General features: G+C 48.6%; 1 protein-coding gene across 1 annotated transcript in view; it reads right to left on the bottom strand.

Moving 5' to 3' along the window:
* LOC144604553 (zinc finger protein 704-like) overlaps nucleotides 1-15,592 on the bottom strand; it is a 68,648-nt gene extending 53,056 nt beyond the window's left edge. The window contains 3 exon segments of the mRNA XM_078419107.1: nucleotides 14,176-14,420; nucleotides 15,245-15,351; nucleotides 15,354-15,592. Coding sequence (XP_078275233.1) covers nucleotides 14,176-14,420; nucleotides 15,245-15,351; nucleotides 15,354-15,474 — 473 coding nt within the window. The 5' untranslated portion in view covers nucleotides 15,475-15,592.
* Between the last annotated feature and the right edge of the window lie 10,222 nt (nucleotides 15,593-25,814).

Below are 25,814 nucleotides of genomic sequence, written 5' to 3'. Positions count from 1 at the left end.
GAGATCAGGATTGAACTCTACCAGGTGCGTCACTGTGCCGCCCGGTTAATTCGGATTTAAAAATAGCTGCCAAGCTATGAGGATGTATTAGACAATAGACAATAGACAATAGGTGCAGGAGTAGGCCATACGGCCCTTCGAGCCAGCACTGCCATTCAATGTGATCATGGCTGATCATTCTCAATCAGTACCCCGTTCCTGCCTTCTCCCCATTACCCCCTGACTCTGCTATCCTTATGAGTTCTATCTTAAGGGCTCCGCTATCTTTAAAAAATGAAAATAATTTAAAAAAAACTTTATTGTCGTTGCAACAGGTACAACAAAATTAAAAATAGCAATCCTGACAGTGCGTAACACGAAAAGTAAAACATATATAAGAGCTCTATCTTAAGAGTTCTGCATAAATTTATTTTTAAGAAAATAATTATTTTTACTGATGGGCCGTGAAAGAAGCTTTTAGGTGTGTACGTGGATGTGCAGGACAAGCAGGGACATGGATCAAGTGCAAGCAGAGGTTTCTCTAACTTGGTATCATGTTTGGCCTGGGCATTGTGGGCCAAAAGACTTATTGTTTTGCTTTCGAAAGATACAGTGCAAAAACAGGCCCGTCGGCCCACCGAGCCCGCGCTGACCAGCGATGCCTGCACTCTAACACGGTCCTACGCACACGCGCGACAATGTGCAGAAACCAATTCACCTACAATCCTGCAGGGCCCAGGACAGGAAGGCCCTGCAGAGAGTAGTGCGTTCGGCTGAACGCACCATGGGAACTACACTCGCCCCCCTGCAGGACCTATACATCAGGAGGTGCAAGATTATGACCACCCCAGCAACGGACTGTTCCCGCTGCTACGGTCAGGCAAACGCCTCTGCTGTCACACTGTGAAAACGGAGAGGATGAGACGGAGTTTATTCCCACAGGCCATCAGGACTGTTAACTATTATAACTCCAGGAACTAAATTTTCTTTTCTGTATTAATTTTAATTTGTATGCTGTAATTGTACAATCCGCAAGCATTGCCACTTTCATTTCACTGCACATCGTGTATGTGTACGTGACAAATAAACTTGACTTGACTTGTGTGAATGGAAACAGGGTCACCCAGAGAAAAAGCAAGCATTCACAGGAAGAACGTGCCAACTCCGTACAGACAGCATCCGTAGTCAGGATCAAACCCGGGTCTCTGGTGCTGTAAGGCAGCAACTCTACCACTGCGACACCGTACCACCCTAACATTAATAAAATATTAACAGTTTAATAAATATTAATAATATTAATAAGGTACATTCCACATGCAGATAAGAGGAAATGTTATCTGCAAAGTGCTGTATCTTTGTTATAGATTTAAAATTTGCTCTTGTCCACAATTTTTCCCATCATTATCCCTTCTGGACAAAGGATTTTAAAGTATTAATGATGATAATCTACTTGAAGTCGTTATGTATTGGGCTTGGCAAAATAATTTTGACTGATGAAAGCCTTTCAGCTGATAAAATCTAATCTTTCTGGTTTAACGATCCTGCAATTTCCTATTAGATTTCGGCTTGATTACATTTCCTTGCAACATTTTTCAACATCTGTGTTAGAGATGCCCACAGCCAGGTGTGCAGGCAACCAACCAAGCAACCAGTACCTCTTTGGAGGACGAGGGATGAAAGTGGAGTGCCCTCTTTTCTTTTACATATGTAGGACCCTTCTTCAGTCTGACACTAATAAACCCAAACCTAACCCAAACATCTTCTCTCCTTTTTGCAGGATGGACCTTCCTTCACAAGGCCGGAAGTAGAGATGGATACAAAAAAGCTGGAGTAACTCAGCGGGACAGGCAGCATCTCTGGAGAGAAGGAATGGGTGACGTTTCGGGTCGAGACCCTTCGTCAGACTGAAAGTCAAGGGAGAGGGAAACGAGAGATATAGACGATGATGCAGAGAGAAGATCATTCTTGATACACAAATGCTGAATTCCTATTCACATCAATTATCTGAATGATGTCAAGTTAGGAAAAGGGGACGTACAACGAGATCTGGGTGTCCTAGTGCACCAGTCACTGAAAGGAAGCATGCAGGTACAGCAGGCAGTGAAGAAAGCCAATGGAATGTTGGCCTTCATAACAAGAGGAGTTGAGTATAGGAGCAAAGAGGTCCTTCTGCAGTTGTATAGGGCCCTAGTGAGACCGCACCTGGAGTACTGTGTGCAGTTTTGGTCTCCAAATTTGAGGACGGATATTCTTGCTATTGAGGGCGTGCAGCGTAGGTTTACTAGGTTAATTCCCGGAATGGCGGGACTGTCATATGTTGAAAGACTGGAGCGACTAGGCTTGTATACACTGGAATTTAGAAGGATGAGAGGGGATCTTATCGAAACGTATAAGATTATTAAGGAGTTGGACACGTTAGAGGCAGGAAACGTGTTCCCAATGTTGGGGGAGTCCAGAACAAGGGGCCACAGTTTAAGAATAAGGGGTAGGCCATTTAGAACGGAGATGAGTAAAAACGTTTTCAGTCAGAGAGTTGTGAATTTGTGGAATTCTCTGCCTCAGAAGGCAGTGGAGGCCAATTCTCTGAATGCATTCAAGAGAGAGCTAGATAGAGCTCTTAAGGATAGCGGAGTCAGTGGGTATGGGGAGAAGGCAGGAATGGGGTACTGATTGAGAATGATCAGCCATGATCATAGTGAATGGTGGTGCTGGCTCGAAGGGCCGAATGGCCTCCTCCTGCACCTATTGTCTATTGTCTATAATGGAAAACAATGAGCCTCTGCAGCAAGACTTGGACACCAGCCAAGCCTCGGTGGATAAGGAGCCAAGGTTTATGCTTATTATCTTTTGCGTGCTATCCGATCAGATCAGATAATACTACACATAAACACAATCAAGTATAACAGGTAGAGCAAAGGGGAAGATACAGAGTGCAGAATATAGTTCTCAGCATTGTAGCGCATCAGTTCCACAGACAAAGTCCAATGTCCTCAGTGGGCTAGAGGTGAATCGGACAGCACCCTAGCTCATGGAAGGACCGTTCAGAAGCCTGATAAGAGAGAGGAAGGCGCTGTTCCTGAGATTCAATCACACCACACACGTTTAGGATAGTGTTAATGTGAGGGGATCGCTGGTCGGCGCGGACCCGGTGGGCCAAAAGGGCATGTTTCCGCTCTGTATCTCTAAACTAAACTACAAGAATTAGGCCAATCAGCCCATCAAGTCTATTCCGCTGATCTATCTCTCCCCCGTAACCCCATTATCCTGCCTTCTCCCTATTACACCCATAGTAATCATTAATCTGTCTATCTCTGCCTTAAATATATCCACTGACGGCCTCCTCAGCCTTCTGTGGCAGAGTTCCACCGATTCACCACCCTCTGACTACAGAAGGATTCAGCTGTTGTAGATGACAGCTCTCTACCACTTTCTCCAGGACAATTATGGTTTGGCAATAAATGCCGGCTTTTACGGCACTTCCCACATTAAACAAAACACTTCCTCAAGAATAATTTATCATCATGGTTGTTTACAAATCCTTGCTGGCTCTCTGTCTATCTCAAAATTCAAGGGCGCAGATACTCTATTCCTATTCCCTATAACAAAATAGAGCACAAAATGTTGGAGTAAGTCAGCAGGTTGGCAAGTCAGCATCTCTGGAGGGTATGGACTTTTCTTCAGACTCTGGAGAAGGTTCTTAAGAAGTCTGAAGAAGAGTACTACCCCAAAATGTCACTATCCGGGTACTGCAGAGATAGACACAAAATGCTGGAGTAACTCAGCGGGGCAGGCAGCATCTCTGGAGAGAAGGAATGGGTGACGTTTTGGGTCGAGACCCTTCTTCAGACACTCGAGAGATACTTCTTCAGAGATGCTGCCTGACCAGTCGAGTTACTCCAGCACTTTGCATTCCGCGCATCTGCAGAGCCTTGGGTCAACAAGTTATACTAACTGACCGAATCTGATGTAAAGGGTCCCGACCCAAAACATTGCATGTCTATTCTAGCATCTGCAGTTCCATTCGCTCTCATCACAAGGCTCAACTTAGTGAAACTCCATTTGCAACGCCTTGAATGTTGCCCTATCTTGAGTGAGAGGATCCAAACTCAAGGGCAAAATGCAGTATTCCGAGTTCTTCCTGATCTCCCAGTGTTGAACGGAATCAAGGGAGAAGGGGAGAAAGCAGGAACGGGGTACTGATTTTGGATGATCAGCCATGGTCATACTGAATGGCGGTGCTGGCTCGAAGGGCCGAATGGCCTACTCCTGCACCTATTTTCTATGTTTTGAACAAGTTAAACTAACTGGTCCACACCACTTTGGTTTATATAGCACTTTATTTTTTAAAACTCCGCGCAATCTCGCCAATCTAATAGGAATAGTTCACGATTCTGAACTTCAAAATCTTGTATTTAAGAGATATTAGAGATTTAATTAGGGGCGGCACGGTGGCGCAGCGGTAGAGTTGCTGCCTTACAGCGAATGCAGCGCCGGAGACCCGGGTTCCATCCTGACTACGGGCGCTGTCTGTACGGAGTTTGTACGTTCTCCCCGTGACCTGCGTGGGTTTTCTCCGAGATCTCCAGTTTCCTCCCACACTCCAAAGACGTGCAGGTTTGTAGGTTAATTGGCTTGGTATAAGTGTATCATCATATCATATCATATATATACAGCCGGAAACAGGCCTTTTCGGCCCACCAAGTCCGTGCCGCCCAGCGATCCCCGCACATTAACATTATCCTACACCCACTAGGGACAATTTTTACATTTACCCAGCCAATTAACCTACATACCTGTACGTCTTTGGAGTGTGGGAGGAAACCGAAGATCTCGGAGAAAACCCACGCAGGTCACGGGGAGAACGTACAAACTCCTTACAGTGCAGCACCCGTAGTCAGGATCGAACCTGAGTCTCCGGCGCTGCATTCGCTGTAAAGCAGCAACTCTACCGCTGCGCTACCGTGCCGCCCGTAATATTGCTCCTAGTGTGTAGAGGAAGGATGGCATTAATGTGCAGGGATCGCTGGTCGGTGCGGACTCAGTGGGCCAAAGGGCCTGTTTCTGCGCTGTATCTCTGAACTAAACTAAACTAAAAATATACAAACGTGTGTATCTCTGAAAGTCCTGCATTGGAATGATCTAATCCCAACATAAGACATAGGAGCAGAATTAGGCCATTCTGCACATCGAGACTCTCTGCCGTTCAATCACGGCTGATCTATTTTCCCCTCTCAACCCCATTCTCCTTGGAACCTTTGACGCCCATACTAATCAAGAACCTATCAATCTCCACTTTAAAAATACCCAATGACTTGGCCTCCACAGCCTTCTGTGGCAACGAATTCCACAGATCCACCACACTCTGGCTAAAGAAATTCCTCCTCATCTCCATTGTAAAAGAACGTCCTTTAATTCTGAGGCTGTGGCCTCTGGTCCTACACTCTCCCACTAGTGGAACACTAGAATCACTAAAACGTTCGAGAACTTTCTGCCTTTACTTATTCCCTCCCCCTCCCCCAACCTCATTGTGGAGCGGCACGGTGGCGCAGCGGTAGAGTTGCTACCTCACAGCGCCAGACACCCGGGTTCGATCCCGACTACGGGTGCTGTCTGTACGAAGTTTGTACGTTCTCCCCGTGACCTGCACGGGGTTTCCTCGAGACCTTCAGTTTCCTCCCGCACTCCAAAGACGTGCGTACAGGTTTGTAGGTTAATTGGCTTGGTGAATGTAGAATTGCTGCCAAGCACAAGTAAGGTAGTGTTAACGTGCGGGGATCGCTGGTTGGCGCGGACGCGGTGGGCCGAAGTGCCTGTTTTCGAGCTGTATCTCTAAACTCTACACAACTACCAGGGGGCTTTAAATACACTGAGGCGGGGAGCAGAAGAGGCCGTCGTGGAAGCAGACACATTTCACCTCTGTGTAGGGCCGACTTGAGCATGTTTCACAATAAGCAAACAAAGCTTATCTTTAACTGTCAACGGTGAGGAGAATAGTGCTGGTCATGGCTACTGATACGGCCCAGGTGCCAATCTCAAGTTAGCCAATAGTCCGAGCAGCACCATTAAACAAAGCAGAGTGCCACTGAAGGCACATTCCTGATATCTGTACACTCTCACACAAGGGACATGTACTGAAACACGCCAACTAACAGCGGCAACACCAACCTCAATCTTGTACATTCCATTATTACCCTCAGTAAAATGGGAAAAGTACCTACATTTCACTGGGCAGCACACAGGCGCAGCGGGTAGAGCTGCTGCCTCACGGCGCCCGAGACCCAGGTTCGACCCCGACCGCTCTCTGGTGTGGAGTTTGCATGTTCTCACTGAGGATTTCGTCTGGGTGCTCCGGTTTCCTCCCACATCCCAGAGACGTGCGCGTTTGTAGGCTAATCGGCCGTCCGTAAATTGTTCCTAGTGTGTAGGGTGCGTCAGTGGGAAATGTATGTATGTGTGTACGTTCCCAAAATACGGCCAAAACGCTACACAATAGCGCAACACTTTTAGGGGCACCTTACTCACCATTCGCCTGCGGTGTGCAGTATCAAGTTTCGGGAGGGTTGTAGGGCCCGGTATCCACGCGTGTGCAGTTGGGGGAGGGGTGCGGGGCCCGGTATCCACCCGTGTGCGGTTGGGGGAGGGGCGCGGGGCCTGGTATCCACGCGTGTGCAGTCGGGAGAGCGGTGCAGGGCCCTGTATCTGCGTGTGTGCAGTTGGGGGAGGGGTGCGGGGCCCGGTATCCACGCGTGTGCTGTTGGGGGAGGGGTTCGAGGCCCTGTATCCACGCGTGTGCAGTTGGGGGAGAGTTGCAGGGCCCGTTATCCACGCGTGTGCGGTTGGGGGAAGGACGCGGGGCCTGGTATCCACGCGTGTGCAGTCGGGAGAAGGGTGCGGGGCCCTGTATCTGCATGTGTGCAGTTGGGGGAGGGGTGCGGGGCCCTGTATCCACGCTGCGCAGTTGGGGGAGGGGTTCCCAGGCCCGGTATCTGCGTGTGTGCAGTTGGGGGAGGGGTTGCTGGGCCCTGTATCTGCATGTGTGCGGTTGGGGGAGGGGTGCTGGGCCCTGTATCTGCATGTGTGCAGTTGGGGGAGGGTTGCGGGGCCCGGTATCTGCGTGTGTGCGGTTGGGGGAGGGGTTCCCAGGCCCGGTATCTGCGTGTGTGTGGTTGGGGGAGGGGTTGCTGGGCCCTGTATCTGCGTGTGCGCGGTTGGGGGAAGGGTTGCTGGGCCCTGTATCTGCGTGTGTGCAGTTGGGGGAGGGGTTGCTGGGCCCTGTATCTGCGTGTGTGCGGTTGGGGGAGGGGTTGCTGGGCCCTGTATCTGCGTGTGTGCGGTTGGGGGAGGGGTGCAGGGCGGCTCGCCCAGAAGGAACGAAGGGACAGAATTTTAAATAACTTAACGTCTCTCGCATCACAACGGGAACCCAACAGGTCGTCTAGTACAATGTAAAACTGATGTGGATGGGTGGGCTCGGTGGGCGTGGGCTCGGTGGGCGTGGCCTCGGTGGGCGTGGGCTCTGTGGGCGTGGGCTTGGTGGGCGTGGGCTCGATGGATTGTAGGCCCCATTTCCACGCTGCTTCTTGCAACCAATCAATTCAGTCAATCAATGAATCATTCTGCACCTTTTCAAGACAAGAGGGACCGGCAACATATAATTCATAAATAAATCTCACACTTCTTCTGCTTACACTACACAAGCCAACGTGCCAGATTGCAAGATTACGATATCCATTTCCTTGAACGAGACGCACGATGCAAGGTGGTATTTGGATCCCTCCCCGTAATATATCAGCATTCTTTTAAACAAAAATGCGACTGAAAGTTGTCAAACTTGCCACAATATTATGTTAGGGCGGCACGGTGGCGCAGCGGTAGAGTTGCTGCTTTACAGCGAATGCAGCGCCGGAGACTCAGGTTCGATCCTGACTACGGGTGCTGCACTGTAAGGAGTTTGTACGTTCTCCCCGTGACCTGCGTGGGTTTTCTCCGAGATCTTCGGTTTCCTCCCACACTCCAAAGACGTACAGGTATGTAGGTTAATTGGCTGGGTAAATGTAAAAAAATTGTCCCTAGTGGGTGTAGGATAGTGTTAATGTGCGGGGATCACTGGGCGGCACGGACTTGGAGGGCCGAAAAGGCCTGTTTCCGGCTGTATATATATGATATGATATGATATGATATGAGAACAGCTATGTATTTCATTCACAAGTGATTAACTCTTTACAACCGGCACGGTGGCGCAGCGGTAGAGTTGCTGCCTGGCAGCGCCAGAGACCCGTGTTCGATCCTGACTACGGGTGCTGCCTGTGCGGAGTTTGCACGTTCTCCCCGTGACCCGCGTGGGTTTTCTCCGGGTACTCCGGTTTCCTCCCACACTCCAAAGACGTACAGGTTTGTCGGCTAATTGCCTTCAGTAAAATTGTAAATTGTCAATGGTGTGCAGGACGGTGGGCCTAATATGGGACAGGGGTGGTCCCGTACGGGACGAGCCAATGTAGCCCAAAATACGGGATGTCCCGGCTAATACGGGACAGTTAGCAACCCCAATTACAACATTTCTCCAAAATAGCAAGACCCTGTAGAACTTGTCTTAGAACGAGCTGACCAAACCCCTCTGCCTTGCGACACCTTGCTGGAGTTTCTCACAACTTCTTACCTTAACCTTTCCCGTCACAACCATCGGTGGCTGTTTGCTGATGAATACAACAGTCTGAAGAAGGGTCTCGACCCAAAACGTCACCCATTCCTTCTCTCCCGAGATGCTGCCTGATCTGCTGAGTTACTCCAGCATTTTGTGAATAAATACCTTCGATTTGTACCAGCATCTGCATTTATTTTCTTATAATACAACCTCACGCTACAATTCAGAATTTCATAAGTGATAGGAGTAGAATTAGGCCATTCGGCCCATCAAATCTATCCCGCCATTCAATCCTGGCTGATCTAGCTCTCCCACTCAACCCCATTCTCCTGCCTTCCCCCCATAACTCGACACCCGCACTAATCAAGACGTAATCAAGACTAAAGAGCACTCTTCAAGTAGTTAAACGCAACTTGCATTCTTTCTATTTGATTCCACCCTTCGAGCTTTTTAGGATATTCTTGCGATGTTAAAGTGCGATCTATAAAGGGAGGCATTGTTCCAGAGGGACACGAGAAAAGTTTATACTTAACGTGGGGCAGGGAACTGGCATGTCCAACATGAAGACCCACCACCTCAAGCTTATTGTCAGCACGGTAGCGCAGCGGTAGAATAGCTGCCTCACAGCGCCAGAGACCCGGGTTCGATCCTGACCACTGGCGCTGTGCTTGTCTGTAGAGATTTTGCACATTCTCCCCGTGACCTGCGTGGGTTTTCTCCGGGTGCTCCGATTCTCTCCCACACTCCAAAGACGTACCGGTTTGTGAGTCAATTGGCTTTGGTGAAATTGTAAATTGTCCCCAGTGTGTGTGCGTGGGGTAGTGTTACCGTGCGAGGATCGCTGGTCGGCGCGGACTTGGTGGGCGGAAAAGCCTAATTCCGTGCTGCATCTCTAAACTAAACTATCTTCGATGTCACCATTGCCCAAAATGTCCGTGGATATGATTGAGCAGCTACATAACTGCATAGGACTCAGAATATATCAGGCAATGTTGTTCAACTCCCCCTCCCAGTCCCACACTGACCTTTCTGTCCTGGGCCTCCTCCATTGTCAGAGTGATGCCACACATAAATTGGAGGAACACCACCTCATGTTTTGCTTACAATCCAGCGATATAAACATTGATTTCTCTAATTTAAGTAACTTCTACTTCCCCTCCCCTCCCCTCCCTTGCCCCTTCCTGCACCCAAGTTGTTAATCCAGTTCCATAGTTCTCCACATTATATCCCTCTTGCGATCACACCTTCCACAGCCAACAATGGGCCTGCCAGAGCACCTCCCTGAATCTGCTCCTCTGTTGTGGGACCCAATGGGTCCTGGTCTTTTCTCAACTCCAGCCCCACCCCCTACTTTCAGACTGAAGAAGGGTCCCGACCCGAAACGTCACCCATCCTTTTTCTCCAGAGATGCTGCCTGACCCGCTGAGTTACTCCAGCACTCTGTGAAACGTCACCTAGCCATGTTCTCCACAGGTGCTGCCTGACCCGCTGAGTTACTTCAGCACTCTGTGAAACGTCACTTAGCCATGTTCTCCAGTGATGCTGCCTGACCCACTGAGTTACTCTGTGTCGATCTTTGATGTTATTCTATCGTTCACTTTCCAATTTCACAGAATCAGGGCGGCACGGTGGGTTCTATCCTGACTACGGGTGCTGTCTGTACCGAGTTTGTACGTTCTCCCCGTGACCTGCGTGGGTTTACTCCGGGATCTCCGGTTTCCTCCCACACTCCAAAGACGTGCTGGTTTGTCGGTTATTCGGCTTGGTGTAAATGTACAAAATTGTCCCCAGTGTGTGTAGGAAAGTGTTGATGCGTGGGGATCGCTGGTCGGTGCGGACTCGGTTGGCCGAAGGGGCTGTTTCTGGTGCGGACTCGGTGGGCCGAAGGGGCTGTAACTCCAATGTAAAAACTAAACTAATCTCTCCATCTTCTACCATGTACCATTAGGACAAATCCTTCTCCCTAACCAGAACATGTGCGGCTGCAAGTAGACTCCAGATGCCGAAAGTCATCCAAGGCATCCACTCAAGATGCCTGGCACCATCCAGTCTGAAGAAGGGTCTCGGCCCAAAACGTCACCCATCCCCTCTCTCCAGAGATGGTGCCCATCCCCGCTGAGTTACTCCAGCATTTTGTGTCCGTCTTCGTCACCCAGTGCAAAGCAACCTCCTGCATTACGACTCAACGAACCAGCAAGACATTGGCACAGAGAGCGATTCGACCACAGGGTAAGTTGCAGTAACTCGGTCAAGTTTTTTTTTAGATAGCAACGCCGTTCAAATCAGTAATCTCCACCGCCTAAAAAGGGCAAGAGGAGCAGATGCATGGGAACATCTCCAAGTTCTCCTCAAGTCCAGCACTATCCCAACTTGGACACGCACCACCATCCACACCATCACTGCCGGGTCTAAATCTGGACCTTCCTATCACTATTGTGTGAGCACCACGGGTGCTGTGTGAAAGAGAGGACACCTCCATCAGCTGGGGCTGAGTAGGAGAGGAGAAAAACTGCAGATGCTGGTTTAAATCGAAGGTAGACACAAACTGCTGGAGTAACTCAGCAGGTCAGGCAGCATCTCTGGAGAGAAGGAATGGGCGACGTTTCGGGTCGAGACCCTTCTTCAGACTGATGTCAGGGCGGGTCAGGCAGCATCTCTGGAGAGAAGGAATGAGTGATGTTTCGGGTCGAGACCCTTCTTCAGACTGTATCTCTAAACTAGACAAAACTGCTGAAAGTTACACTTAAAACTTCTATAATTTGGTGTTTTGTTAGTGTAAACCGTAGTTTTGCTTCTGCTTTGACCCCAATCTCTGCACGACCCCAACCCTTTCCACTCGACACTTTGATTTCATGTTTTATGTCCCGCCCCCTCCCCTGACATCAGTCTGAAGAAGGGTCTTGACCCAAAACGTCACCCATTCCTTCTCTCTAGAGATGCTGCCTGACCCACTGAGTTACTGCAGCATTCTGTGTCTATCCAGGAGAGGAGAATCTCAGCCTTGACTGGGAACGTGGACATAGAGGGAGCAAGTTGGAGTCAGTTGTGACCATTGGGAACCGCGCTACATTAATTGAATGCAGGGATTTACCGCACAAGGAAACATCAGCAGAAAGAGGTCTGTGCTATGAGGTTTTTTTCAACGTCCACATTTCCAGTACCTTAATCCTGATCACTGAGGCTTCACATATACTACACGCTGCGTGTTATTGCTTTGTGAAGAAATTGGTTTGTTTCTTTACCAAAACAAATCTATCTCACTGTGCGCCTCTTTCATGTCATAAGGGCAGATGTGGAGGTGGTGCAAGCGGTAGAGTTGCTGCCTTACAGCGAATGCAGCGCCGGAGACCAGGGTTCGATCCCGACAACGTGTGCTGTCTGTGCGGAGTTTGTACGTTCTCCCTGTGACCTGCGCGGGTTTACTCCGAGATCATATCATATCATATCATATATATACAGCCGGAAACAGGCCTTTTCGGCCCACCAAGTCCGTGCTGCCCAGCGATCCCCGTAACATTAACACTATCCTACACCCACTAGGGACAATTTTTACATTTACCCAGCCAATTAACCTACATACCTGTACGTCTTTGGAGTGTGGGAGGAAACCGAAGATCTCGGAGAAAACCCACGCAGGTCACGGGGAGAACGTACAAACTCCTTACAGTGCAGCACCCATAGTCAGGATCGAACCTGAGTCTCATTGGCTTGGTAAATGTAAAAACCGTCCCTAGTGGGTGTAGGATAGTGTTAATGTGTGGGGATCGCTGGTCGGCGCGGACCCGGTGGGCTGAAAAGGCCTGTTTCCGCGCTGTCTCTCTGAACTAAACTATTTCCAGAGACACAGGTTATGCAGGTGCTGAAATCTTGAGCAAAACACAAAGTGCTGGAGGAACTCAGCGGGTCAGGCAGCATCCGTGGAGGGGAATGGACAGAGGTTGTTTCAGGTTGTTTTTTTCCCCTCAGCACTGTTTGTGCTTTGTTCAATTATTAATTCTGATTGGAATCCAACCTCATCTGAGTGGGGACACAAAATGCTGTTGTAGAGACTATTCACAAAAAAAGGGCACAACGTGCTGGAGTAACTCAGCAGGTCAGGCAGTATCTCTGGTCAACATGTAAAGGTGACGTTTCGGGTCGGGACCCTCCTCCGGTCTCTTGAAGAACCTGAAGAAGGGACCCAACCCGAATCGTCACCTCTGCATGTGCTCCAGAGATGCTGCCTGACCCGCAGAGTTACTCCAGCACTGTGCCTTCATCTGAATTGGGTTACATTTCATTCCGAGAGTATATGTCATCAACCAGCAAACCACAAAGAAGTTTTATTTAGTAGAATCTCAACTAAACGCACAGTAGGATTCACAACCACAACAACAGAGCTCTTGACAGTTCCATAATCCATCCAAGAGCCTTTTACAATCCACATTCCAAAGAATGGCACAAAATCTATTCCAGCTGACAGATTCACATGCAGAACAAATCTTACCAGAAGGATTTCAGAAGATCACGACAATGCAAAAATGATAGGCGTTTTAGCAAAGCAATTGGCAGCTGTACAATCCAGTAAATATGTACAGTTCAGAATTAAAGGACGTTCTTTTAGGAAGGAAATTAGGAGAAATTTCTTTCGTCAGAGGGTGGTGAATCTTTGGAATTCTTTGCCACAGAAGGCTGTGGAGACCAATTCAGTGGATATTTTTAAGGCAGAGATAGATAGATTCTTGATTAGTACTGGTGTCAAGGGCCATGGGGAGAAGGCAGGAGAATGGGGTTAGGAGGGAGAGATAGATCAGCCATGATTGAATGGTGGAGTAGACTTGATGGGCCGAATGGCCTAATTCTGCTCCTCTGTTATGACAATCCATTTCTATCAGTGAGTAAATGAATTTAAACTGGAGAGTGCGGGGTGGTGAGAGAGAGACAGTTCTGAAGTTAGAGGGAAATTGATATTGTCATAATGAGGGAGGAACGGTGAGTTCACTGTGAGGATGTTGTCTGACCTCAGATAGACACCAAATCCTAGAGTAACTCAGGCAGGATCTCTGGAGCAAATCCAATGGGCGACGTTTCGGGTCGAGACCCTTCTGCAGACTGGTGTCAGGGGAGTGGGTGGGTCCACCGATAAGGAAGTGCAAGGTGTGAAAACAGGACAAAGGGGAATGGAGATCAAGGAAGAATGCAGAATAGATCATTGTCAGTTGGGAGAAGGTAACATCAAAGCAAACAGAGATTTTTTTAAAAGTATTTATTCACAAAATGCTGGAGTAACTCAGCAGGTCAGGCAGCATCTCGGGAGAGAAGGAATCAGTCTGAAGAAGGGTCTCGACCCGAAACGTCACCCATTCCTTCTCTCCCGAGATGCTGCCTGACCTGCTGAGTTACTCCAGCATTTTGTGAATAAATCGATTTGTACCAGCATCTGCAGTTATTTTCTTATACTTTTTAAAAAAGTAGTCGGGGACAGTCGGACTGGGAAGGGGAAGAGAGATGTTGTTACTGGATGGGGCTGCAAGACAAGTGTGGCTTGGGGAAACAAAAAAACCCAGAAGTTCTACCTGTGTGGGACGTCGATGCTTGGTGAAGCGAGGAGGCGTTTCTGTTCTGACACAGAGCCAAGGGGGCGTGCCGCACACTCCCTGTCCGCCTCGCCAACTCGCTTACATTTGTTTTCCAGATACCGGTCTTCAGCCCCCTTGGCCGTCGGGCAGCGTGCCTCCGCCAACCTTAAAGACACATCGTTCCTCACCTGATCCTCAGGCACGGCCACCACCGACTCGCTGAGTTTGCAATTCAAAAACATCTGTGTATATATATATATATATATATATATATATATATTAAAAAAACAAAAACACGAAATTTAAAACAAATAAGCGCTTGGAGTGGAGTTCTGTCAGTTTTTGTTTACCCTCTCCCTCTCCCTCCAAATCCAAATCTTTCCAAACTCTTTTACAAACGCACGGGGAACTGCTGAGGGTCCAAATCCAAACCCAAACCTTTCCAAACTCTTTTATCAACTGCTGAGGGAAGACAACCCGATTCTAAAACGCATCAGATCTCGGAAAAAAAAAAAGCTTTTGCATTTCTTGTGCAAAAGTTTTGGAGATTCCATCAAGGGTTTAAACTCTGCAACACTTTGCCAAGTGTCAAAAAGTCAAGTCAAGCCAAGTCAATTTTATTTGTATAGCACATTTAAAAACAAACCCACGTTGACCAAAAGTTCAGGTACTAAGAAACGAACATACAAACATAACAGCACATACATAAACACGCAGTTCACAGTCAAATGGAGTCTCATTCTCTCCTGTCATCTGTTCCCCTCCCCTTCAAGAACGTTAAAAGGACCGAAAATTATTAATTTGCTTCATGTCAGCTTTGACTTTATTTTTTGTGTGAGGGGGGGGGGGGGGGGTTGGAGATTTAATGATACCGGTTTCCTTCAGCTACTCTTTAAACTTTAGGTGGTGCACTCCAGGCGCCATTTTAGTTGCAATATGCACCAAATATTTTTTTAAAAGTAATAATTCTGATGGCAAAAAGAGAAATTGGAAACGTGCACAGAGTTTGCAATCGGTAGAATGCAAAGAACTTTAAATAAAATTGAAATAGACAATGCTTAAATACCTTCTGATTATATCTGTATTTTCCTTTTCCAGACACTCTGACATCGATGCATACGTCTTCTTCTGCATATTCCCTCAGTGAGCCATCATCTAACATGATTGTGTACCAGAAGGGTCGTCCTTACAAGCCTGGATCACCCCAGCAACTATTTTAACTTCGGAGGCTGACCTTGGCGCGCAAATCTTTGTGCCTACAACTTTATATTTTTTGCTGAGGCGTTTGGAGCTCATAATCTTTTTTTTGCTGCAAGTGTGTGTGTGTGTGGGGAGGGAGAGGGAGGGAGAGAGAGAGAGAGAGAGAGAGAGAGTGTGGGAGGGAGAGAGTGTGGGAGGGAGGGAGGGAGGGAGAGAGAGAGAGAGAGAGAGAGAGTGTGGGAGGGAGAGAGTGTGGGAGGGAGAGAGGGGGAGGGAGAGAGAGAGAGGGGGAGGGAGAGAGAGAGGGGGAGGGAGAGAGAGAGAGGGGGAGGGAGAGAGAGAGAGGGGGAGGGTCAATTAATGCAACAAAAAAAAAACAAGCTATTGCATTTTCTAGCAGGAGGGGAGAGGGAGGAGAGGGAGGGGGAGGAGGGAGGGGAGGAGGAGAGAGGGGTAAGGGAGGAGGAGGAGGAGGAGGGAGGGAGGAAGGAGGAGGAGAGAGGGGTAAGGGAGGAGAGAGGGAGGGAGGAGGGAGTGAGGGGGAGGGAGGGAGTGAGGAGGAGGAGGAGGAAGGGAGAAAGGAGGGAGGGAGGAGGAGGGGGAGAGGAGCGAATGCAACAGTGCACGGGTGTGGGGAAGCTGTGGTGTTTGCACAGGGAGAGATTGAGTGGAGGGGGGAGGGAGTGGATGGAGGGAGGGAAGGAGTGAGTGAGTGGAGGGAGGGGAGGAGGAGAGAGGGGTAAGGGGGGAGGGGGGAGGGAGGGAGGGAGGGAGGGAGGGAGGGAGGGAGGGAGGGAGCAGAGTTGCAGCCCCTGCCCGCCCGCCTACACACACTTTCCTCCTCCCCTTCGGTCGCCGCCCCTCTCCTAGGTCCCGCCCGCGCCCATTGGCCGCCGCACTGTAGCAATATTCCGCCTAGCCACGCCCGCCGCGCCGCCATTGGTGCAGCCGCCTGTCCGTCAGCGGCTGCCAGGCAACGCTGTTGCAATTCCTCGCCCTGGTCGCCGCCTCGTCCAGAACCTCCTCCTCCAGAATGTCCTCTTCCAGATCCTCCTCCTCCAGAACCCCCTGCAGAACCTCCTCCTCCACAACCTCCACCAGAATCACCACCTCCAGAATCTCCTCCCCCAGAACCTCCTCCACCAGAACATCCTCCTCCAGAATCTCCTCATCCAGAACCTCCTCCTCCAGAACCACCTACTCCAGAACCACCTCCACCAGTACCCCCAGAACCTCCTCCACCAGAACATCCTTCCCCTCCAGAACCTCTTCCACCAGAATCTCCTCCAGAACCTCCACCTCCAGAACCTCTTCCAGAACATCCACCTCCAGTACCACCTCCTCCAGAACCTCCTCCTCCAGAATCTCCTCATCCAGAACCTCCTCCTCCAGTACCTCCACCTCCAGAAGCACCTCCAGAACCTCCTCCACCAGAACCTCCTCCTCCAGAACCACCTCCACCAGAACCTCCTCCAGAACCTCCTCCTCCAGATCCTCCTCCAGAACCTCCGCCTCCAGAACCTCTACCAGAATCTCCTCCTCCAGAACCACCTCCTCCAGAACATCCATCTCCACAACCACCTCCTCCAGAACCACCTCCAGAACCTCCACCAGTACCTCCAGAACCTCCTCCCCCTCCAGAACATCCACCTCCAGAACCACCTCCTACAGAACTTCCACCAGTACTTCCAGAACCTCCTCCCCAGAATCTCCTCCAGAACCTCCTCCTCCAGAACATCCACCTCCGGAACCACCTCCTACAGAACCTCCACCAGTACTTCCAGAACCTCCTGCCCAGAACCGCCTTCTCCAGAACCTCCTCCTCCAGAACCTCCTCTTCCAGAACCTCCTCCTCCAGAATCTCCTCCTCCAGAACCTCCTCCTCCAGAATTTCCTCCTCCAGAACATCCACCTCCAGAACCTCCAGAACATCCACCTCCGGAAGCACCTCCTTCAGAACCTCCACCACCAGAACGTCCAGAACATCCACCTCCAGAACCTCCTCCTCCACCACCTCCAGAACCTCCTCCAGAGCCTCTTCACCCAGAACCAACGTCATAGAGTCATAGAGTGATACAGTGTGGAAACGGGCCCTTTGGCCCAACCACCGTCCACCACCAAAACAAACACAAAATCAAAAAAGCGCCTGTTGAGGAGTTTGTGCGTCCACCGTCTCCTCCAGAAATATCTTCATTGCAGAGTCACAGAGTTTTACAGTGTGGAAACAGGCCCTTCGACCCAACTCACCCACACTGGCCAACAATGTCCCAGCTACACTTGTCCCACTTGCCTGCTCTTGGTCCATATCCCTCCAAACCTGTCCTATTCCAACTTATTACTTTATCTTTTCAAACTCGCCACATGCATTTCCCGATGTTGTGGGTTGGAAGGGGGGGGGGGGGGGGGGGGGGAGTCCAGAACAGGAAGTTAAGAATAAGGGGTCAGGCCATTTAGAACTGAGATAAGGAAAAACTTTCTCCACATCCAGAGTGTTGTGAATCTATGGAATTCTCTGCCTAAGAAGGCAGTGGAGGCCGATTCACTGGATGCATTCAAGAGAGAGTTAGATACTCTTGGGGCTAGCGGAATCAAGGGATACGGGGAGAAGGCAGGAACGGGGTACTGATTGAGAATGATCAGCCAAGATCACATTGAATGGCGGTGCTGGCTCGGAGGGCCGAATGGCCTACTCCTGCACCTATTGTCTATGTTTCTACGTAAAAGCAGCTGTTGACAGAGATACCTGATTATCAATGGGTTTATGGGGAGAAGACAGGAAGGGGAGTGGGGTTGAGAGGGGAGAGATAGATCAGCCACGATTGAATGGCGGAGTAGGCTTGCTTCTACCACTGCTCCTATGACTTGTGAAGCATGCCCTTCAGCCCAACTTGTTCTGTTGTGCTGTTGCAAGTTGGGACTTAATTGTTCCATCTGGGGCATGTGACAATAAAACACTTTCCCCCCCGCTGACCAACATGTCCCATCTACCCTAGACCCACCTGCCAGCGTTTGGCCCACATCCCTCTAAACCTGTCCTATCCCTGTACCTGTCCAAATGTTGTTACACTGCCTACAAAGTTCCTCCAGCACTTGGTTTTGCTCAGTATTCCAACATCTGCAGAAGCAAAAATGCTGCCCGAACTGCTGAGTTACTCCAGCACTTTTTTTGCCCTTTCCCAGCATCTGCAGTTCCTTGTGTGCGACTCTTTAAATTCCTGTTAACCCGGCCTCCATGCGATGGGGTTTTGGGTGAGGTTACGCCTCCTCTGTTTGAGATGGTGGCTTCTTCATCCCCCACCCCCGAGTGACCAGTAGTTACTCACTTAGTTTGCCTAGTCCGCTTGGATGGAACTTGGAAGTGGTTGTGTTGGCACTGCCTGTGGGATGGATGTCCATGAATGATGCAGGTGACCGGAGCAGCCCTCGGTCGCTTTTGCAGGCAGGTGTTGAAGTGAAGTACAGACCGGTCCCCTCGCCCAGCCAGCGGCTTTGACACTGACTGCTGTTTACAGCGCACGAAAAGGCACGTCGCTGTTTCTAATGGAGAACGCTATAGAATTCAGATGGCAGCCTGCTGGAAAATGGTAGCTGTGTCTAGTCTTGCCCCCTAACTTTTAACATTAGAGAGTTTGCAGAAATTGCAAAACTCAGAGGTGAACTGGTTCCCCCCCTCCCTCCCTCCCTCCCTCCTCACCTCACCTCACTCATCGCCTATCCCGGCCAATGGATCCAATGGATCCGAAAGAAGAGGCGACAATAATTCAGTTTCAGTTTGCATGAAATCTAATGTGCAGCAAAGCAACTGCAGATGCTGGTTTACACCGAATGTAGACAGACACAAAACGCTGGAGTAACTCAGCGGGTCAGGCAGCATCTCAGTCTGGAGAGAAGGAATGGGTGTCGATTCGGGTCGAGACCCTTCTTCTGTCCTGCTGAGTTACAATAGACAATAGACAATAGGTGCAGGAGGAGGCCATTCGGCCCTTCGAGCCAGCACCACCATTCAATGTGATCATGGCTGATCATTCTCAATCAGTAACCCGTTCCTGCCTTCTCCTCATACCCCCTGACTCCGCTATCCTTAAGAGCTCTCTCTTGAAAGCATTCAGAGAATTGGCCTCCACTGCCTTCTGAGGCAGAGAATTTCACAGATTCACAACTCTCTGACTGAGAAAGTTTTTCCTCATCTCAGTTCTAAATGGCCGACCCCTTATTCTTAAACTGTGGCCCCTTGTTCTGGACTCCCCCAACATTGGGAACATGTTTCCTGCCTCTAACGTGTCCAACCCCCTAATAATCTTATACGTTTCGATAAGATCTCCTCTCATCCTTCTAAATTCCAGTGTATACAAGCCTAGTCGCTCCAGTCTTTCAACATATGACAGTCCCGCCATTCCGGGAATTAACCTAGTAAACCTACGCTGTCGTTCTGTCGAAGGGTCTTCGTCCTGAAACGTTCAACTCTTGTTTCTCTTCCCGCAGCCTTGCCCCGTTGAATACTTCCGACATTTTCTGTCTTTCTAACGGACGTGTGGGATTGCTTCCCTGAGAGCTAGCATGGGGGCAAAGGGCCGAGTGGACTCCCGTTTTGTTTTAAAGGTGTTGTTGCTGAATTACATAATGTAAAACTGTTAATATTTTATTGATAGTATTAAAATAGTTTAATACATTATTATAAATTCTAATATACAAATGTATATTAATATAACAATAATAATAATCAAGAGTGTAAGAAAATAACTGCAGATGCTGGTGCAAATCGAAGGTATTTATTCACAAAATGCTGGAGTAACTCAGCAGGTCAGGCAGCATCTCAGGAGAGAAGGAATGGGTGACGTTTCGGGTCGAGACTCTTCTTCAGACTGATGTCAGGGGGGCGGGACAATGGAAGGATATAGGTGGAGACAGGAAGATAGATGGAGAACTGGGAAGTGGGAGGGGGGGAAGTGTCTCCTTGCAACACCTGTCCCTTTACCTCCCCCCTCAACTCCATCCAAGGACCCAAACAGTCTTTCCAGGTGAGACAGAGGTTCACCTGCACCTCCTCCAACCTCATCTATTGCATCCGCTGCTCTAGATGTCAACTTCTTTACATCGGCAAAACCAAACGCAGGCTCGGCGATCGTTTCGCTCAACATCTTCGCTCAGTCTGCCTTAACCAACCTGATCTCCCGGTGGCTGAGCACTTCAACTCCCCCTCCCACTCCCAGTCTGACCTTTCTGTCATGGGCCTCCTCCAGTGCCATAGTGAGGCCCACCGGAAATTGGAGGAACAGCACCTCATATTTCGCTTGGGTAGCTTACAGCCCAGCGGTATGAACATTGACTTCTCCAACTTTAGATAGTTCCTCTGTCCCTCTCTTTCCCTCCTCCTTCCCAGATCTCCCTCTATCTTCCTGTCTCCACCTATATCCTTCCTCTGTCCTGCCCCCCTGACATCAATTGATGAAGGGTCTCGACCCAAAACGTCACCCATTCCTTCTCTCCTGAGATGCTGCCTGACCTGCTGAGTTACTCCAGCATTTTGTGAATAATAATAATCAATGTGTAGGAAGGAACAGCAGATGCTGGTTTAAACCGAAGATAGACACAAAATGTTGGAGTAACTCAGCGGGTCAGGCAGCATCTGTGGAGATGTTTCCTGGTGCACTGGGGTACTCCAGCATTTTGTGTATATCTTCAATATAATAATCAATGTTTAATATAGTAACATTAACAGGTATGACTTGTACGGTATTTATTGTAGCAAGATCTTCTGGACTTTTGATATTTAAAACAAGGACAAAGATAAATTTCGAAGAAGGGGTCCAGCCCAAAACGTCACCTATCCATGTTCTCCACAGATGCTGCCTGACCCGCTGAGTTACTCCAGCACTCTGTGAAACGTCACCTATCCATGTTCTCCAGAGATGCTGCCTGACCCGCTGAGTAACTCCAGCACTCTGTGAAACATCACCTATCCATGGTCTCCACAGATGCTGCCTGACCCGCAGAGTTACTCCAGCACTCTGTGTCTAACAAGAGTGTTTAATTGTCATATGCACAGGAAACAGACAAATTGACTTCTTACTTGCATCAGCATAACTGACTGGTCTGTAAACACGACACTTATAGATAACACAATAAACAGAAAAAAGTTCAACACACTGTGTTGAAAAAAATCCAGTCTTAGTGCAAAATAATAACCCTGGAATGAACAAGATTGTTCATAGTTTGTAGTTTACTTGGTTTAAATAAACGACATCAAGACTATTCGATAAAGGGGACCAGGTTTGGGACATAAATCAGTATGAAACAGAAAGATGCCTTTCAATTCTCAACGTCTGTATCGAACATGATGCCAACTTAAACTAATCCAAGTTAAAATACTCTTTAAAAAATGCTGGAAATACTGAGCAGATTTGGCATCATCTGTTGGGAGAGAAAGTCTGATCTGATTTTTCAGTTAGATCTCCTTGACTACTGAATGATCTTTACTTTGATGTCTGATTAACATGCATTCGTAAGCAACGAAGAAGAAGGAACTGCAGATGCTAGTTTACACCAAAGATAGACACAAAATGCTGGAGTAACTCAGCGGGTCAGGCAGCAACTCTGGAGAAAAGGAATAGATGATCAATTTCTAACCTGGGATAAATTAAGTTCTATCGTATCGTATCGTATGACGTTTTGGGTCGAGACCGTTTATCAGACTGACAGTCAGGAAGGGGGCAAACTGGTAACTGGTAAGTGGGCAATGTATGTTAGACCACGATCTTTATCATAGGAATTGTAATTAAAAACCTGCAGTATTTTTCTTCAATGTTCCTGTCATGAGATCATAAGAGGCCAAGTCAGTGGATATTTTTAAGGCAGAGATAGATTCTTGATTGGAACAGGTGTCAAGGGTTTATTCACAAAATGCTGGAGTAACTCAGCAGGTCAGGCAGCATCTCGGGAGAGAAGGAATGGGTGACGTTTCGGGTCGAGACCCTTCTTCAGACTGATGTCGGGGGCGGGACAAAGGAAGGATATAGGTGGAGACAGGAAGATAGAGGGAGATCTGGGAAGGAGGAGGGGAAGGGAGGGACAGAGGAACTATCTGAAGGTGTCAAGGGTTATGAGGAAAAGGCAGGAGAATGGGATTAGGAGGCAGAGATCAGCCATGATTGAATGTTGGAGTAGACTCGATGGGCCTAATGGCCTAATTCTACTCCTGTAACTTGTGAAGATCATAAGTGATAGGAGTAGAATCTAGCCATTCGGCCCATCAAGTCTACGCCATTCAATCGTAGCTGATCTTTCTCTCCAACCTAACCCCATTCTCCTGCCTTCTCCCCATAACCTCTGACACCGGTACCCATCAAGAATCTATCTCTGCCTTAAATATATGCACTGACTTAACCTCCACAGCCTTCTGTGGCAAAGAATTCCGCAGATTCACCACCCTCTGACTAAAGGGGGTGTCCAATTTGACTTTGATGAAATCTTAGGAGTTGTGGGGAGATGGCAGGACAATAGAGTTGAGAGGGAAAAATGGATCAGCCACGATTGAATGGTGGAGCAGACTCGATGGGCTGAATGGCCTGATTCTGCTTGTGTGTCTTATGGTCGTATGTCTTATGTTCTTTGTTCTCTACTTTGAAGCAAATCAACTGTTCAATTCATCTCCAATCCAACTGGAAGAGGCCGCATTAAAATGGTTGGCAAAGTAGCAAAAGGAATGGAGATTTTTAAAAACCTCAGCCATTTGCTGTGACTTGGAATGCATCACCAGAAAGGATGGATAAAGTAAACTTAATTGAATTGAACTGAATACTTTATTATCACATGTGACAAGTCAAAGTGAAATTCCAGCCTGTTTCCACGCTGTATCTCCACACTAAACTAACCTAAAAGTGACCTGAAGGTAGATACAAGATGCTGGAGTAACTCAGCGGGTCAGGCAGCATCTCGGGAGAGAAGGAATGGGTGACGTTTCGGGTCGAGACCCTTCTTCAGACTGATGTCAGGGGAGGGGGGGGGGTGCGGGACAAAGATAGTATGTAGTCGGAGACAGGAGGACTAGTGGGAGAACTGGGAAGGGGGAGGGGATGGAGAGGGAAAGCAGGGATTATCTGAAGTTAGAGAAGTCAGTGTTCATACCGCTGGGGTGTAAACTACCCAAGCGAAATATGAGGTGCTGTTTAAACCAGCATCTGGAGTTTTTTTTCCTACATAAACTAAAAGTGACCTGTCTTTGGACTCTACAATTCTACCATCCAGCTGTCCAGTTGCATCTTTTCTCTATCTTTCTGAAACCTGGCGATCAAAGCCTGCACCAGTCAAACTGCAATGGTTTCTGTGTTTGTACACTTTTTAAAGTTAACTTTGTGTTGATGTTGGTATTTACATTGTCTTGAGATGGAGTCACGCAGCATGGAATCAAACCATCAATCCGGCCAACCCATCCATGCCAACCAAGATGCCCCATCTAAACTAGTTCCATTGGCCCACCATTGACCCATATACTTTAAAAACCATTCCTATCCACGTTCCTGTCCAAATGTTGTGATTATATCTGCCTCAACCACATCCTCTGGCAGCTCGTTCCTTACACCCGTCACCCTCTGTGTGAAAAGAAAATAGCCTGATATTAAATTCCACAGCTCTTTGGGTTTGAACTTGTATCCACGGTTCATTGAGCTATTCTTCTGGAATATCAGTCGGCCAATATAACCATCATGTCAACCATGACAAATAAACACCAAGTGCTGGAGTAAGTCAGGCAGCATCTCTGGAGAACCTGGATGGGTGATGTATAGGATCACAACCCTTCTTCGGTCTGGCTGCAGTTTAGTTTGGAGATGCAGCCCAGAAACAGGCCCTTCGGCCCCACTGTGCCGCACTGACCAGCAATCTCCCCGTACACTGGCACTATATAACACACTGGGGACAATTTACAATCTTTAACAAAGCCAATTAACCGACAAACCTGCACGTCTTTGGAGTGTGGGAGGAAACCGGAGCACCCGGAGAAAACCCACGCAGGTCACAGGGAGAACGTACAAACTCCGTACAGACAGACAACACCCGTAGTCAGGATCGAACCCAGGTCTCTGGTGCTGTAAGGCAGCAACTCTACCGCTGCGCCACCGTCTCTTTCTACACATTCACTGCTCCACTGCAAAATCTCCTCAAGGGATGTCTACTTTGAATGTCTACTCTAACAATGCTCCCCTCTGTGATTCCTGCTGCTCGCACGCTCTCATCTCTGGCCTTTGTCCAACCATCTGCCGATCAGCCCCCCCCCCCCCCCTCCACCACTTACCTGTGCTCACCTATTACCTGCTGTGCTTTGTCCTAGCCCTCCTCTCTTCCAGCTTTCTTCACTCCCCTCCTCCCCCCCCCCCCACCCATATCTGAAGAAAGGCCCTGACTTGAAATGTCATCTATCAACGTTGTCCAGAGTTGCTACGTGTCCCGCTGAGTTACTCCTGCACTTTGTGGGGGATTTTTTTTTGGTAAACCAGCATCTGCAGTTCTTTGTTTCTCCGCTATGCTACCATGCCCTACTTGCCCACAGCACAGTAAGTATCTTGCGCACTATATCGAGTATGGTGGCATAGGAATGGCTCTCAGTCACAGGACTTCTGCAGTTGTACAGTTGCAGTTCTGCAGTTGTATATCCTTCTGCAGTTGTACAGGGCCCTAGTGAGACCGCACCTGGAGTACTGTGTGCAGTTTTGGTCTCCAAATTTGAGGAAGGATATTCTTGCTATTGAGGGCGTGCAACGTAGGTTTACTAGGTTAATTCCCGGAATGGCGGGATTGTCATATGTTGAAAGACTGGAGCGACTAGGCTTGTATACACTGGAATTTAGAAGGATGAGAGGGGATCTTATCGAAACGTATAAGATTATTAAGGGGTTGGACACGTTAGATGCAGGAAACATGTTCCCAATGTTGGGGGAGTCCAGAACCAGGGGCCGCAGTTTAAGAATAAGGCGTAGGCCATTTAGAACGGAGATGAGGAAAAACCTTTTCAGTCAGAGAGTTGTGAATCTGTGGAATTTTCTGCCTCAGAAGGCAGTGGAGGCCAATTCTCTGAATGCATTCAAGAGAGAGCTAGATAGAGTTCTTAAGGATAGCAGAGTCAGGAGGTATGGGGAGAAGGCAGGAACGGGGTACTGATTGAGAATGATCAGCCATGATCACATTGAATGGCGGTGCTGGCTCGAAGGGCCGAATGGCCTCCTCCTGCACCTATGTCTATTGTCTATTGACTTCAACACGATCAAGAGTTTCATAGCTCTGCGGTGTTAGGTTTAAAGCTGGATCCATTATATTTACCCACAGCTATTGAAAGGAAGCAAATATGTTTCAACATTTATGCATCTTTCCAAAACATGACAAGGAATACTATGAGCATTTCTCTCGCCTCCAAAACTCTTTTCCAGATGGTATTTCTGCCTGGA

This window comes from Rhinoraja longicauda, chromosome 22 (assembly GCF_053455715.1).
Source record: "Rhinoraja longicauda isolate Sanriku21f chromosome 22, sRhiLon1.1, whole genome shotgun sequence".
Classification (NCBI taxonomy): domain Eukaryota; kingdom Metazoa; phylum Chordata; class Chondrichthyes; order Rajiformes; family Arhynchobatidae; genus Rhinoraja; species Rhinoraja longicauda.
This window is presented reverse-complemented; position numbering and strand designations above follow the sequence as displayed.